Source organism: Scleropages formosus, chromosome 10, assembly GCF_900964775.1.
Source record: "Scleropages formosus chromosome 10, fSclFor1.1, whole genome shotgun sequence".
Lineage (NCBI taxonomy): Eukaryota > Metazoa > Chordata > Actinopteri > Osteoglossiformes > Osteoglossidae > Scleropages > Scleropages formosus.
The window spans coordinates 29,363,429-29,380,650 of record NC_041815.1 but is presented as its reverse complement, the minus strand read 5'-3'; the positions used below and the strand labels follow the sequence as shown (position 1 = coordinate 29,380,650).

The 17,222-nt window shown below is 51.7% G+C and overlaps 1 protein-coding gene across 3 annotated transcripts in view; it reads right to left on the bottom strand.

The window, feature by feature from the left end:
* LOC108932417 (glutamate receptor 4) overlaps positions 1–17,222 on the bottom strand; it is a 59,063-nt gene that overhangs the window by 21,229 nt on the left and 20,612 nt on the right. For 2 of the 3 annotated variants that reach the window (XM_018748805.2, XM_018748806.2), the window contains exons 3-9: positions 12,425–12,664; positions 5,201–5,385; positions 3,974–4,027; positions 3,189–3,347; positions 1,992–2,159; positions 1,562–1,666; positions 1,288–1,398 (exon numbers count right to left, since the gene is read on the bottom strand). In XM_018748805.2, coding sequence (XP_018604321.2) covers positions 1,288–1,398; positions 1,562–1,666; positions 1,992–2,159; positions 3,189–3,347; positions 3,974–4,027; positions 5,201–5,385; positions 12,425–12,664 — 1,022 coding nt within the window. Of the gene's footprint in view, positions 1–576; positions 927–1,287; positions 1,399–1,561; positions 1,667–1,991; positions 2,160–3,188; positions 3,348–3,973; positions 4,028–5,200; positions 5,386–12,424; positions 12,665–17,222 lie in introns of those variants that run through there. The other variant, XM_018748804.2, reaches the window with a different exon arrangement.

Genomic DNA, 17,222 nt, shown 5'->3' with positions numbered 1-17,222 from the left:
ACTTGACGCACGTCTTGCAGGAAATCACAATATTCCAGATGCTTTAACACTTAGGCGATAGAAAATAAAGCATCCACACTCATTTCTTAGCAAGGAATCTTTACAAACTGTTCAGCATTTCTCCATCTGTAGTCTCTGACTGATGGTGGACTGCACACTTAGCGGTTTTCTCTCCTAGTTAAAACCATTAATAATGCACGGTAATACCTTCAAGCTCGTAAAGTACAAGCAAAACCATAAAACACAACAACAGCTTTCCCCACGACTGTGCGGCTACCCATCAAAGAAGTACAAGTAGAAATATTCCTTACTGAAAGATGCGTAAAATTGCCCAGCTGTATAAATGGATAAATAATTGTAGGTAGTTAAGCACAGGGTGTTGCTTTCGAGAAAAGCGTCAGAGAAATACATAAATTTAAATGTAAATGTAATTTAAAGCCAAGCATCAGGAGTACGGATCCATATAACACCTTTTTTATGCATATTGCATTAAAGAGAATATTTAAGTAGTGATACCAAATACATCTGTTGATGTCTGTGCAAATTGACTGGTTTTGACCAGGAGGGTTTTTTTCTAGGGGCAAACATCACAAGGGTGTTAATTCCAGACAATCCACTTGTAGAGAGCCAGTTTAACACTGCAGCTGCGGATAGGGCAGCCAGGGAAGGTTCCAGAAAAAAGAAGGTGGCAGAACTTGATGGCAAAGGAAGCGGGGGAAAAAAAGGCCCAGGATGGGTTTGTGGAACTGGTTTCTGAGCAGTGATTCCATAGTCCCAGTGGACGAGGGTGTGACACACACACACACAGAGTGGGACCCTCCTCTTCTAGTGCGGTCCAGCACAGTCGGATCTGTAGCGCGGGAAAGCGGCTCCAGGCCCTCCTCCTCCTACGTTCAATTTCTTAATAAGGGGTTCTTCATGAAGGGCTGAAAAGAGGAGGACGCTGCTGAGCTCATGCTCCCTGCTCCCCTTTTTCATCCAGGAGATGAGCGGCGGCCACATTCTCAATTTCATGCAACACCAAAAAATGAAGAAGTGTAAGCAAACGAAAAGGCGGAAAAGGCACGTGGACGGAAGACACGGTTTCGATGGACGGAGGACAGCACACACTGCTGCGGGAGCAGCCTGAGCGACAGGATAAAACCCCGGCGCGGTCACGGTCTTGTTGAACATCCCCCCCCTCGCACTGCCCTCACCACTGGTCACACAAGCGGACAGGTGCCATCCCGGCGAGATGGTGTCAAGCAACGTGGTCTGCAGAGAGGCGGAGGTTTGCAGCGGCCTTACCATGATGGTCGTCACGATCACCGTCCTGTTCTCCATAGCCGAGCTATCGTTGGGGTGCAGCAAGTCGTTCTGGATCAGGACCAGCTTGTCAATGTCGTTCCAGTAGCCTATCTGGAGACAGCCACCGCAGTCCAATTAGCAGAGGAGCCGAGGGAGAGACGACTAAATCAAAGTGATAGCGAAAGGCCCAGGATGGACCTCGTGTGTCTCGGGAAGGCAAGTGGAGTTTGATGCCCTGGTTTGAACTATAAATGTAAACGGTACGTTCGCTTACCCTCCTGGGCCCGTTGCTTTTCAGCTCGAACACATCCATGGTGTAGTTCACCCTGCGGCCGTAGTGGTCGAACTGCACGTTTCCCGTCAGGCCTTGGATGCGCACCTTCACAGAGGTGAGAAAAAGCTTTCTCAACCACCTCATTTTTTTAATTTAGACATTTAGCAGAAGACACACCTCTAGTCACTCGGTGGTCCCACTCACGGGGGAGTCCAAAATCAAAACTCTAGGTTCCCTTTTGGAAAAAAGCGTCTACTAAATGAATAAAGGTAATTTTAAAAAAAACCCTGATCGGTACTCTCGTGTCTCCACTGAATTCTGGGTAATGTAGTTTTCGTGGCCGCAGTACAATTCCATTGAACTCTGGGTAATGTAGTTCTCAAGCTACCATTACGATAGACTCCTCTTCCCCTCCTTCCCAAAACTGGACCTGTTTCAGCGTGCGCTCCATGTCAATGCCCTGGTTCCAAGGTGCTGCTGGGTTGGCCAGGCAGTCTCCGGCGTTTCCCCGCCGGGAGATATCAATCTTCTGCCGCCGCAGGTTGCGAAAGGCCTCGGCCATCACGAGCACCCCGTCGTAGGTCAGCGCCGAAGTGTACTGGTTAAGAGGAGGAGGATAAGGTTCTGAAAGAGAGTCCATGTTTCACACAACACCTCTGTCAAGCACAGGCTGATGGACTTAGACTTCTATGGTACTTAATGAGATTTTTAAAAAAAAAAAACATTCCGGTCATGTAAACAGGCAGCACAGTTGGGGCTGCTGCTTTTGTAGTGGGAGGGTCCAGGGTTTGAATCCCACTCCTATTCTTAAGCTACTTACCCATTTATACAGCAGGGTAATTTTTAGTGTATCCGTCCAGGGTAAGCACTATGCTCAAGGGTACTGCAAGAGGCGGAGAGATTTGAACCTGTGCTCTTCATGTGTAAGGCGGTGGCTGTAACCGCAGTGGGGTGAAAAACACCCTCTATAACAATATAGTAATAAGTTGTACACCTCAGTTGTACTGTAGTACAACTTGCTACACTGCCAGACTTGAACGTTTTATCGTTTTCATCACAAAACAAGAAAATCCCTTTAAGAACCATTAGTGCCTGCATAACGAAGGCGTTAACCGCTTCCGCTTCATGCCGAACACTGAGTTACGCACTGCTCGGTGGCTGCAGCGTGTGCCTCTAAGCAGGGATAATTGCTGTTTAATACACAGCGGGCTGTATTTACGGGGAGCGCGCAGACACGCGCGGCTGCGGCACGCTCGCTGTGGATCGATCGCGGCTGCGAGAGGCCTAAGCAGTATTGACCCACAGAGAGGGAGTCTGCCAGCGCCGCTCGGACATTGAGATCATCATTCACGGGATGTGTATTTGGAGATCTGTCATACATCAAGTTGGTTCGCTTACATGGACGTGCCCCCTGCCCCTGTCCAGTAAGTGGTGGATTGAAGAAGGAGGTGGACTGTGCCTCCGACTGGGTTTACGGGAGTGTGGGTCCACCTCTCCTTGGCTTGACCTTCCCAACATTATCCGCTGCCACCTGACTGCAATGTTGCTCTTGGCTGTATGAATCCACATGCCAGCCTTTCAACTCCAAACAGCCAAAGGGGGTCACTGACGCCGATAGGCTTCTTACCCTGGGTGGACTCTCGGACCCGGGGTACTCCCTCTGGTCCAGCTTGTTCCAGCGCTGCATGAGCTTAATGACCATGGGATTACTGAAGTTCACCAGCTGGAAGCCAGTCACGTTGGCTCCACCGTGCATGAATCGCTCCAGCGAGATGTCCTTGAACCCCTAGGTAGCAGGAAGAGGGAGAGCATTGGGGGGTAGCACAGAAGTTAGCGGACTGACCCATTTGGTTTAAAACCCACACTGCAGCATCCCTTGTGCAGCGGGACTCAAAGAATCTCCCGTTACGCAACATCCCGCACATTCATCCGCTCCTGGACTTCAGCTCAACTGCAGGCGACCGCATCAGGGCTTCTCTAATCTGCTGAACTAACATATGACAAAAAGTAGTCATTTGTTTGAGAACTGCAGCCGTCACCCACGCAAAGTTAATTAACGTGAATCACAGCGCGGAGGCACGACTTACGAGTTGTTTCGCTATCTCAGCTACGGGGCTACACCTGCGAGTGGATGAGCAGTGATTTCCTTTGCTGTCTCCTTGCTGATAATCTGAGACTAATCAGTGAAGCACTGCTCTCTCCTGCTGGACTGAATCACATCTGATTTGACAACGGAACTCCTGTGAGCACTTGGGCGCTGATTCTGAGCTCTAACATGCAATACTGAACTCATCCATCCATCCATCCATCCATCCATCCATCCATCCATCCATCCATTCATCCATCCATCCATCCATCACATCGCTGACACCAATATGAGTGCTGGAACAAACCACTAGAGCACTGTCTTACCAGGTTCGCCATGATGTAATGGTAGCCCTTCACGTGTTTCCCAACGCTGACAACCTACAAGGGCGGGACACAGTGAGGCTGGATTAGCACCCTTTATCACCCTGCATACTTGTCAACACGTGAATTACAGCTGGGATGACAATATCTTTAGTTGCGATTAATTAGGCAGCGGCGACGCGTGATAAATCGAAGGACGTTAATCAGGACTTGTGGTCCGCTGAGAGGACCATAAAAAATAGAGAAAATACGGCTGTACAGCAGTGTATCAAGATGATTTTATGATCTGTCTTCCACAATAATTAATAATCAATAATGAAACTGCAATAGTAATATGGCTATTAGATGTACATAACATTTGGGAACTGCTACACGGAATGCTTGCCCTCCCCAACACCACCCCATACATCACCTGTTCTTTATAGTGCCTGCCAGGCAGTCTTCGTCCCGGTTCCTCCATTTTTATGCTCACCTCCCTGCCTCCGTACTCCACAGCTCCCGCACCCGGCTGTGCTTGCCTAGCGCAACATGAGGGAAGGAGACTTCCTGTCCGGGGGGGGTTAAGTCGTAAGGAGAATAGGCAGGAGGCTCAGGGTGCCTCTCTGTGTGCTTGTGGTTGTGGTGTGAATCAAGCTGGCAGCACTAAGCCCTGCTCCCTCGGCGGTCGGCCCCATGAGGCCCGACCATGGACGAGAAGGTGGAACGGCGCCAGTGGCCGACTCTTTCTCACGACTCAGATCTGCTTTTGAGCTAGGAGTCCAGCTGAGAAAAGGGATGCTTTGAAGATGAGGGCTCATTGAGAAACACGGACTTGAGATGGAGCAGTGGAAGTTTGTGGAAGGAGTGCGGAGGATGCTGGGCCAATTTGTTACATAAAGAAAGTGAAAGTGAGGGCAGAGGAGACAGGGCTACTCATGGTCCTCTTGTTGTGTTGCACCATGCTGGCACAAGGTTGTGTGTGCAAGAAACCCTCTCTCTGCTGCCTGCAACAGCGGGGAACCAGTCAGACTCATCTGCGTGGGAATGAAGGGGAACCAGTTGGATTTACCTGCTCTTTCTGCTCCAGGCGGGAGGGGAACATTTTGACTTACCAGTTGAGGGTGGAAGGAAATCAGTAGGACTCAACCGCTCTGGGCAGGAGGGAAACCGGTCAGACTTACCTCCTCAAGGATGGAGGGGAGCCAATCGGACTTAAGTGCTCCGGGATGGAGGAGAGCCAGTCCTGCTCACCTGCTCCAAGATGTTGTACAGCCTCTCTGGCTCGAGGTCGATGACAAACTTCCTCTCCTGACGGCGGTCGAGGTCCTCTAGCAGCCGGCGGTAACTGGCATCGTTGAAACTCTCCACACAGATGGCGCTCACCTGCCAGCCATTCTGCCCTGCCTTCTCCATGACAGCCTGGAGGATGGCGTAGCCTGAGCGGCGCAGATACACACACAACGCTTATCGTTCATGGCGCTGTGCCACCCCCATTATGGCTGAAAGCAAAGTTCACCACTGCGGCCCAAGTGCGGTAAGCAGAGCCATACATTTCTGCTCCAATGTGCATGACCGCAAACTTGGCTCGGGAATATTTCTGGAGACTAGCAATGACGGAATAGGTGTCGCGATTAGGTGCCCAGTATCTCAACGGAGCCAATAAGTACCACGGAAAAGACCTTCTCATCAACAGGAAACAGGCGGCACGAATCAAAGAGCGAGAACCACAGCGTGATTCTGCAACCATATCTGACCTTTTCTGCGATTTCTGCAGGAACTCTTAAGAACTTTGCGTTCACAAAACACGCCAAAAGCTGTTTTTATCCGACACACGGAGATGGAGTGAGGAAGTAGCATCAGATGGCCATTCAGGGGAACGTTTCCACCGCCTTTGGTGTGGACCAAATGTGGAACCCCGTGCAGATCCCCTTCCTCCTCCCCAGGGGCGGGCACAACTGACCCATTCGGGGAATGTTTGAGGAACCCAAAGCACGGCGGACTTCCCTCAGAGGCCCCAAAGCTAACAGTCTTTCATTAAGTGATAAAAATCAATGGCTTCTTGAGGAAAGTGGAGTGAAGGAGGTAATACTGAAAGGTTCCTTGTGCCGGAGGAGCTTCTGAAGGACGATGAGTTCGAACTTGAATTAAAATAATCACTTTTCTATGTTCTGCACCATTTTTCTTCTGCCTAATAGTTGCCAATTTTCCAAGGCTCGCTCTCGGAAGGAGACTGCCGCGCTACATCGGAATGGCTGATGACGGGCACCTCCTCTGATATGAGCCAAACTATGAACCACCTGCTTCTTGTCTCTCCACGGGCCGTGGACTTCATGAGGCTCCTTCTTCGGGATTCTTTGAGTGATGCGACACGTATGGAGCCGAGCACTTTGCCCACTTCCACCCACAGCTCAGCAGGCCATCTCATGCACCCCAGGCCCCCTTGCTACAGATAGCTCGCCTGGCGATTCGCTGACGTGGCCCTCAGGAGGCCTCTCCTTGTTAGTTTTTGCAAGTTTTTTCTTTCATCGAGTCCGACTGCAGTTCAGCGTCGCTGGATTCGACAGCGGTTTGCACCTTCTTTTGAATCAAGCGAAGCTCCATAAGCATGACTATGATGGAAGGATCAGAATCGCACTACCGGATGGTCTCGTTACCTTCCGTACATTCTTGATCCTAACTTACAAAGACACACACAGACTGTCAGGATTTTTGGACATTTGCATTACGATGATTTTCATTTAACTGTTGCTTTTTCTTGAAAAACAATTTACTGCAGTTTACCCCTTTGTACAGCTGAGTAAATTTCAGCAGAATGATTCACGGTGAGTACCGTTTGAGAGGTGTGTTTCGAACCTGGGTCTGTTGAACGCGGTGGGGGGGTCAGCTCTACCCACAACCAGAGAGGAGGCCCTTGCTGTATTGGATGACTTCCTGCAATGAGGTCATAACGGAGCCGCTCAAGGAGCACAGCTTTCCTTTCCTGTTCCTCCCTCGCCTTCTCCCAGAATTCCTTGCTTCCCTCACACTCCGCTCGCTTCACCGCACTCATCTCCCCACATGCCCCTCCGTAACGACTGCCAGGCGTGGGCCGAGCCAGCGCCAACAGATGCGGTCGAGGCCGGTTCTCCTGTCGGCCATTAGCGCCTGGCAGCGCCCGCCCGCTCTTCCGATTTACGAGCGCTCGTGTCGCCATCCTGGATCAAAGAAGCGGCACGGAGAGCGGAATCAAGCTCGGAGCTCATCATCCTCATCATCATCATCATCTTCAGCAACCGTCTAATGCATTTGGCAGCGATTTTATGCGAACTGACCAGCTACATAGCTGGCACCCTGACTGCCGATGCGCAAAGGTAGGATGTGAGAGAAAAAGGCCGCTGGCCCATTGCGTAGGGGGAGCGTTCACCGCCCTTATTAGAATGTCTTATTCGAATCCCTTTCCCTGAGGAAGGGCCTGTATCAGAGCTGGGAACAATCTGACACGAGCAGATGAAAGACTGACACCACTCAAAGGATGACTTGAGACAATTAACAGAATCACTGGAGCACACGGAGCGACATCTCCTCCCCGGTGAGATGTATTCTGGGACTGTGCCCAAACGCAGCCTCTCGGAAACGCTCCAATGCGCCGCACGGCTATCGCTGTCACGGCAACGCTCCTCGCAACGTGACGGTCATCGGCGCTGCCTTCGCCGGGAGAGGGTGCGAGTCTTAGAGCCAGACTGACACCCTGACATGACAGTACAAGGGCCCTGTTTATCCGACCAGATATTTATTGAGGGAATTTACAGGAAGGACAGTAACTGCACACAAGGATATGAACCAGAAACCATCTGGTCAAAAGCCTAGTGTTGCCAAAGTTTAAAAACTGCATTTTGCACACACGCAGACTTGTGCACGCGCCTAGATATGTGAGAAACGCCTCGGTGGGACATACGGCTGCCCTCGTTCTCGTGCAGCGTGGTCCCGGCCTCCCGTTGATGCCCGTTGACTTAAATGGGAAATGATGGAGCTCAGAAATTCCTGCGGTGCCGCTGCGCCGCGTATGATTTTTGAAAAAAATAACATCATCTTCCACACAGCCTTGGTTCTGGTCCAGCGCCGTTGTGTTTTCTCTCAGACGCATGGGTAGCCTCAGGCAAAGCGCCGCAGCCGAACGCTGCCCGCCCCACCCCCACACCCACCCCCCCACACCTCCTCCTCATTTCGCTACTATCACCATCAATCAGGTGCAACAACTGGCCAATAGGTGGCAGTGGTGTTCCGCAGCGTTCGCCGCATCAAGCGGAGACTGGCTCTCGAGGAGCGGCCTCCATCAGCCTGCGCTGCTCATCAAGTCTGACGTCCGAACCCAAGGACCGCCTGGTCATCCAAACCGCCCGGTCCGGGTCGGAACCGACGAGAGCGTCGCGCTTTGCGGCCTGTGCCTCCTGTAATTTTCCAAACTCCGAACTGTCCTCCACGCGTGTGACAGGAAGGCGGCGGGTGACGCAGATGCGTCTTTTTTCGGAATAAAACCTTTATTGAAGTTAACTCTGCGCCCCACGGGATGACTAAGCTGAATCAATGTCATTTGCAGACATTCAATTACATTTATTCAGAAAGGAATCGGCGGAGGAGCAGGGCGCTCCACCGACAGGATGACAAACAGCCCTTGTTTATCATACTGCTCGACGGCACCGCAAAGACTCGGCGTCCGCACAAAAACGCACATTTGTCAAGCAAGAAATTATAAAGTATTATTTCCCGCACCGTCATACGCTGCAAAGCTCGTCTCCAGACGACAGAGGAGATTAATTTTAGTTAACTGCAGTTATCAAGAAGAAACAGACAAGATTGATTCTGTGTTTAATTAATGGGACTACAGTGTGTTAGAGGTGCAGCAGACAGAGGCCGCCATGGGGCAGCAGGGGGAGTAGCGGTTACAGCTGTCGCCTCGCACGCAAAGGACCTGGGTCTCAATCCCACCTCCTGCTGCAGTAGCCTTGATCAAGGTATATACCCTGAACTGATACATTCATACCCTGGTACATAGGTACATACCCTGAACCGATAAAGTAAAAATAACCCGGCTTCATTATTGGTAAATGGGCGTAAGCAGTTTACTGCTGGGAGGGGTGCGGTGGCGCAGTGGGTTGGACCGAGTCTTGCTTTCCGGTGGGTCTGGGGTTTGAGTCCCGCTTGGGGTGCCTTGCGACTGACTGGCGTCCCGTCCTGGGTGTGTCCCCACCCCCTCCGGCCTTTTGCCCCGTTTTGCCAGATTAGGCTCTGGCTCCCCGCGACCCCGTATGTGATGAGCAGTTTCAGGTGACGTGTGTGTGAGTTTACCGCTGTAATTTGCTCTGGAGAAAGGCGTCAGCTAAATGTAAAAAGGATGCAATGACTGAGCTGCGAGGGATTTGACCTCCAAACCCTGAGGGTTAACAGTTCGAGTCCCTTTGAATCCCGGACGCCGCGCCACAGCCCTGAGCCAACATCCTTTACGGCGCGGATGTAATCGAGAAGCCGGAGCAAAAATCAACAGGAAAGCCAAATCAGAGCTCGCTGCCGAGCAAATGAAGAAGAGTTAAATATTTATGAGACGTTTTCCAGTACATTACAAACAGGCAGTGCCATGGAGGAAGATGCTTATTAGCGGGGATGACTCGGCGTATCGCTGCTCGGCACGGCGCCGCTGCATGCAGTCCCAGGGCTGCAGTGCATTGTGGGAGAGCAAAGACAAATGCGGGCACACATTGCGACTTCTCTTAACTTATTTATCTCATGCTTTCCCTAAAACACTGTTACACTGATTTACCCATTTACAGAGCTGGGTAATTTTGTTGTATTTGCTTTTACATTTATTCATTTAGCAGACTCTTTTCTCCAAAGCGACATACGTCTCGGAGAACAACGCGCAGGGTGCATCACATCAGCAGAAGGAGAGATTTGGATGCAAGCACGGCGTTCTAGAGTTCAGTCTATTTGTCACATACCGCGGTATGAGCTAGTATACATGATATTAGTGGGTGCATATAGGCTTGCCATTATTAAACGAATTGCTACTAAAAATTATTCAACATACACACATTTGTTATGCACTTGCGAGATCGGAAGAAGGGAGTCTGAAAGAGGTGAGTTTTGAGACCCTTCTTAACTGTAGAGAGGGATTCAGCAGCTCTGAGTGAGAGAGGAAGATCAATCCACCACATCGGAGCCAGAACTGAAAACCTTTGTGCTTCTGATTTTAGCATGAATTCAGGGTAAGTGCCTTGATCAAGGATACTACCACAGTAGGTGGGATTCAAACCCATGTCCTTCAATGGGGGGATGCAGAACATCCCAAATTACTTTTGCAAACGGAACTGCCTCTTATATTATTAGCGGTCTGCGACTCCACACATAACATGCACAGCATTTCCCAAAGTTCCCCAGTCACTTGAAGTGGATGAGCGCTTCGGACTGATTTTGCATGAAGAGCTCAACTGTGCGGCTCTCCTTCGCTCTGTCTGCTGCATAATATTTGACATATTTAAGCTGAGGGATGAGAAAAATGTAAAAACTTCCACAGATGACAAATTCCCTCGTATGTTTGGTCCGGGTAGGGGGGCGGGGTGGTGTTTCTCTGTGCTCTTTGAAGAGCGTATCTGCACTCAGCAGACGTAAACAAGAGCCGGCGCATAAACCGAGCGCGGCAATAAAGAGCGACCATCGACCGGGGGACCATTTAAAGGCCCCTGAGCGTGACGGGGAGACGTTTACACCCCGGTGTCCCTTGGCTTTACCCTGCTCTGTCAACACCCCCGCCCCGGCAAGGTCTCTTTTAGTGGGACAAGACCTCAGAGGCCCTCGGACGACCCCTGTACAAGTTATGCTGCCAACAGCCGGAGTCCAGCCTTGAGTAACATTCTTCATAGTACACAATATCAATCAAAAGTTTGAATAAATTTGTTGACTATTAGTTTTTTGTCATAACTGACACCATTTTACATCCAAGACATTGGTGTCAGTTGTCCTTTGCTGTCCTTTTTTTCTAGATAGTTCTTGTACAAATTTGGGGTTTGTTTCAGATCGTTATCTCAGTGAAGAATGGAGGACCACTCAATTCGCCACAATGCTGGTGGAATGATGTACTTCTGAAGTATGCTGTGATGGCCATACTGGTTGAGATTGCCATGGACTTGGTCAAGATCACTAACTGTGTGACCAGCAATGCAGCCCCACAACATGATGCTGCCACCACCATACTGGAAAGTGGGAACCACAAAGGCACAACTCATGTGCTCACCCTCCCCGTGTCCTGCAAATATTCACTGGTTGGACCCAAATGCACCAATTTTTTTGCATAAGAGAGTTAATTCTTTCCATGAAGTCACCCCGTTAGTTGAATTCCAGTTGTTGAACTATCATAAATTCTTGTGAAAAAATGGTTTCTGATGGAAAAAATAAAATGACCATGTAACACGCTGAGGCGGCCCGGGGAGGGGGCGGAGATGGGGGCAAAGCAGCCACAGCTGGGACTGATTTCACTCCCTATTTCTTCCCCGGTGCCCAGCAGTAGAGAGAAGAGACTAAGGAGGAGAATGAGACAGAGGCAAACCCGAACCCGATCCCTGAGATGACGCCCGCGTCCCGATCGACCCGACTCTCCTAGCCCCCCTGACCCACACGAAACCTCTCTCTACCTGTTCCCTGGTCCCCCTTTCCCGTCTCCTTCCTTCTCCCCTGTCTAAGGGCAAATAAAAGCCCACTGCAACAGGCAACTGCATCTCTTGTCTCCTTCCTCGTCTCTTACAGACCAAAAAAAGGTATTTTTGTCCATTGTAATGATAGCACTAACATATTTAAAATATTTGTAAAAAATCTCTTTCTAGCTACTTGAGGAGGGTGTGGTGGTGCAGTAGGTTTGGCCGGGTCTGGCCCGCTCTCTGGCGGGTCTGGGGTTCGAGTCCAGCTTGGGGTGCCTTGTGAGGGATTGGTGTCTCATCCTGGGTGCGTCCCCTAACTCTCCAGCCTTAGGCCCCATGTTGCCGGGTTAGGCTCTGGTTTGCCGCAAGCGGTTTCAGCCAGTGTGTGTGTATTTCTAGCTATTTTTACCTTGTCTTTTAATGGTAAATGTTCATTATGAGTAACTGCTGTGGGGGTGCGGTGGCGCAGTGGGTTGGATCACAGTCCTGCTCTCCGGTGGGTCTGGGGTTCAAGTCCCGCTTGGGGTGCCTTGAGGTGGACTGGTGTCCTGTCCTGGGTGTGTCCCCTCCCCCTCTGGCCTTACGCCCTGTGTTACTGGGTAGGCTCCGGTTCCCTGTGACCTTGTATGGGACAAGCAGTTCTGAAAATGTGTGTGTGTGAGTAACTGCTGTCCAACTCCTCAAGTATCCAGTTTTGTTTTTTGGCTCAGGCTGGTCAAGTTTCGAGCAGATGTACTCACACTTTTCACTGCTGAAACATCATGAAACCACAACACAGTCTGACATCCCAAGCCCCCCAACAGGTCCTCACCTCGGTCCGTGTCGTAGAGGAAGACGAAGCGGTTCCAGTCATAGTGGTCAAGGAGGCTCAGCAGCGCCCCTCGTATGGACGGCCGCAACTGCAAGACGAACTGGCTCTCTCCTTCCGTAGGGAAGCTGGGCGTGATGAGCGAGATGTGCAGCGCGCTGCAGAAGGAGGTGAGCGTGTGCACCGAGCGCTTGTCATACAGGCCGAAGATGGCGAAGACACCGCGGGAGTACTGGGAGCAGACTGTAGGGAGAGACAGCGAGACAGGAGGACCGGGATCAGCGTCTTCGTAACATCGGCAACATCGACGAAAAGAGCGGTCAGGAGGGGCAGATGGAGATGTGAAGCGGACGGTTCGCAATGGGTGACCTGATCCTCCAAACGAACACGGTAAACACCCCAGGGGTGAGGGACAGACGGGGCGTGTGGTACTCGTTCCATTTCAGTGTGAACCGCGTACCTCCCTCCCGCTGTGACTCGCCACAGATGCCAGAGCAACACGTCCAAACTCCACACAGCCTTGGAACACAAATGGGTGACAAAAGACCTAACAAAACAAACAAACAAACATGATCCAGACAAACAGTTCAATGATTCAGCAGACAGCTCTGTCCTGGCGCCCACCCGGCTCTGCTGGCAAACCCGGACGGCCGCTCCGCGGTGCCCTCCGCACCCAGTGGCCTAAACAGCTTTGTGTTGTGGAAATGTTCAGCACAACTAGGACCACCTGCTTCACAACACCCCCTGTGTCCATGACTCACATTTATTAATTTAGTCAACGCCTTTCTCCAAAGCGACTTCCAATTATTATTTAGGGTGAGTACCTTGCTCAAGGATACTACAGCAGGAAGACAGATTCAAACCTGCAGCCTTTGGGACTACATGCAGTGGCATTAACCACTACGCTTCCAGTTGTCCTATGAGTTCATGTCTCACAGCACCTATGTGGTGCCAGAGGACATGGGTTTGATCCCTGCTCAGTCTGTGTGGCGTTTGCATGTTCTCTGCATGGGTTTCCTCTGGGTGCTCTGGTTTCCTCGCACCACATGTGCGGCTGCTGCTGTAACAAGCACGTGCCAAGACAGGTCTGATGGTTCAAAAGTGGTGGATGCAGAAGACGCAGGTTCATCTACAGCTTGTTTGCCTCCTCTTCGCTTCTTTTACTCCTTTTCTCTCTTTGCTTTGCGATTACAGGCTGTCGGCATATAGGGTAGGGATACAGGGAGATGCTTCGGTGACTAAAATAACCCTTAAGTAAATATATAAACGTTAAGTACTTCTCAGAAAGCTCGCTAGTGGAAAGTCGGTGAGTCTGGGAGCAGCTTTATAAACGTTCAGCTCCTGTAGGATCACTGAGAGACCGTCTGAGCTGCGCTCCACAGCGCCCCCTGTGCCGAATGAGCAAAATCACTTTGTGGTGTCGGATTGGGGCTGCGCCAGCTCTCCGGTACAAGGTACCCCGTACCCTTCCGCCCCCGCAGTTCCCGGCATGTCCTCGTGATGCGCCGCAATCTCATTACTGGGGATGGGAAATAAACCTTCCCTTCTGCGCTGCACGTGGGAGACGCGCTGGACGGCCGCGTAGCGAACGCGCTCATTATCTCGGGCCACTTTTCATCCGAAGGCGCGATTGTCTCCTTTCAGGAGGAAGCAGAGAGTGCGGTAATGAGGGGGTTGCCCGGTTTTACTCGAACCCCGCGTCCAGGCGTAGCGGCTGGCTAATGAGCCCAGAGCAAACGGCCTGCGAGTGGAACGAGGAGCGTCTCCCCGAGAGCCATCGGCCGTATCAGCCCACGTCTCAATTATTCAGGAAGAAGGACATGAAAGGCGTGTCTGACGGTGCCGTTTCCCGCCCTGTGGAGTTGGAAAGCGTGGGGGACCGGGGGGGGGGGGGGCGCACGCGGCGTCTAAGCAATACGTCCAAGTTCACTTTGCTCACGTCGGCATGTTGGGTTTACTTGTCTTCCAGCAGGAGAAACACGGTAATAATGACCTGCAGAAGAGCAGCACCATGGTATTACCTCCTCAAAGGGGAGCGGGAGCTGTGAGGACGTGCTGGTTGGGGGGGGGGCATTTAAGGCTCATTCAGCCATCTGTAATAGCCCCCCCCCAAGGGGGGGGGGGGGGGGGGGGGGGGGGGGGGCAGGGATCCTTCTGCATCTGCTCCCTCCCTGGCTTTTAGGGAGGTCTGAGGGGCAGATGCGTTGGCTCCCGTGGCCCTGACCGCTATCCGAGCGGAGGAATTCTGAAGGGCGAGGTCCACACACACACACGCACGCGTACACACACACGCACATGTGCACAAACCCCTTTCAGCATTCAAGAAGGGTCTCAAACCCATCTCAGGAGCAGCTCCGCCTGCTGACAACCGGCTCCTCGTCTCAAAGGTGCTCGACTTGGACTCCCGACGTATTTCCGGAACCTTCCCCATCCCTCGAACCGCATGGTTGCCCTTGACTATTTCCAGGCCTCCACACACGGAAATTCTTCCAGAAGCGTGTTCACAGTATTTCACTCTGCCTCTGTTTATGAGCAAGTTATTAAAGGGGAAGGGAGAAAAGGCAGGAGAAAAAGCGCGGAGAACGAACACTTGTGTAAGGGGTGTGTTTTCGGCGAACGTGCCGTGTTTGTGTGGCCCCGACAGCCGCGTTTTAAATCATCTTTACTGAGCGACCGTACAAAGGCGGATCGGGGAATATCAAAGATTACATCGGAGACAATTTAATTTCAGTTTTTAGGCCTACAGAAGGAAAATTTAATGGGAGGACGTAATAAAAAACCACACTCAAACACCATCGTGAAATATTAAAGCAGCATGAAAAATAGATGTGACGTAACACACTGCGCAGCGCGGGAGCGACACGGCAGATTAACGGCGGCACGATGCACTGTGATTCACTCTATTTCTCACTTAGGAAAGAGGCCTAATGCCTCATGAATGACCCCTCCTCCAGGACACACTGCACCTCATTTGCATATATTTATTTTTCTCATGATTTATTTCAGAAGCAGTTTACAGTGTCAAGCTACTTAGACTGACTTACCCATTTATAAAATTGGGTAATTTTTACTGTATCAGTTCAGGGTAAGTAACCTGATCAAGGTGCCATTGGAACCCGGGTCCTTTGAAGGGAAGGTAGCAGCGTTCACCGCTGCGCCCCCTGCTGGCCTGTTTATCATCATTTATTCATTTAGTTGATACTTTTCTCCAAGATGACCGACAGCGTGACACCACAACCAACTGGCCGTACAGGGATCGAACCCCTGACTGTGGTGTTCTCAGCACCAAGCGCCACCAGCTCACCCTCCCTGTGTTTCCCTAAACCCACCCACACCGTCTGAACCGCTTGTCCCATACGGGGTCGTGGGGAACCGGAGCCAGAGCCTAACCCGGCAACACAGGGCATAAGGCTGGAGGGGAAGGGGACACACCCAGGACGGGACGCCAGGCCGTCGCAGGGCACCCCAAGCGGGACTCGAACCCCAGACCCACGGGAGAGCAGGACCCGGTCCAACCCACTGCGCCACTGCACCCCCCTCAGAACAAACACAATACAAAAAATCGGAGCCTTTGGTTCCGGAACGTTCCCGGCTCCAAGTGACCGGACTGCTCAGCGCCGGCCTCTCGCTGACGGGCAGATGGCGCGCGACGAGACGATGGAGAAGGTGGTGAGGAGGGCAGAGAGAGGGAGCCCTGGCCGCACGCAGCCCACCGCAGTCCAAGGGTCCGAGGATCACCCGCGACCCCCCCCCCCCACCCGACGCCTTTTCTCTCTCTCTCTCTCTCAGCTGTGCTTTTCATCGGGGCGACTTGGAACGGGCGCTCGTCGCGGTGCGGGACCTCAATGGGGCCAGTGTAGCCACCTGCCACGAGAACCCGCCCCTCCCCCAGCCCGGCGTGGGGCAGCTCGTCGTCGCCGAGGACTTGGGTCCGCAGCCACATCACACCTGTTTGTATGAGTGATGGGCCGGGGGTCTCCAGCCAGATTCGGCCCCACAGAAGGAAAACAAGCGGGGGTTCAGAACGGCCGGGGGCTTTTAAAGGAGCCTTTGGACCCCCGGGAGGGAACTGGAGGGGAGGGGGAGGTGGTGGAGTAAAGACCTGGATCCCACCTGGGTGTCGGGTCGAGAGCGACTTCCCCAATTCCCTGTTCGGAGTCCTTGCTACAGCTCTTCATCTCTCACCCCCTCCCCCTTGGTGATCACAGTCTTCACCTTCTTCTCACAGGGGCAGCAGGTGGCGCAACGGTTACAGCTCCTGCTGTGAAGTGAAGGGGGTGGGTTCAAGTGCCCTCTTCTGCTTCAATACCCTTGAATAAGGCCCCTACCCTAAACTGAGACAGTAAAAGTTACCCTGTGGTATGAATAGATCCTGTTTGCCAGTGTAAGAACTCTGAACGGAGTCCTTCGCTCAAGCAGGACTCTTCCCTTGATGTTCACGCTCCCACACAGGTGACCTGGTTGAGTCTTCACTGCCCCTTCATTTGCATAAGATCATTTTTTCCAGACAAGCTGGAACTTGTTTTAAAATCATTAACCCTTTCTTTACCAGTCATTGCCGATAGTACCATTTCACATTTGTGCAATCACCTCATATGTCCTGTTGAAACGCTCCTGATACACACACAGGAATGATTTTGATGTGCCCCCCCCAAAAAAAATTCCTGCGAAGCCAGAAAAAAACCACGCTGTGTTTTTGACAAACGTTATGGAACGCATCTTAAATATTCTGTGTTTTGTTGTCATGGTCCCTCTGTACGTATGGGGTTCACTTCATATTATTTTTCAGCTGGAAAAGTTA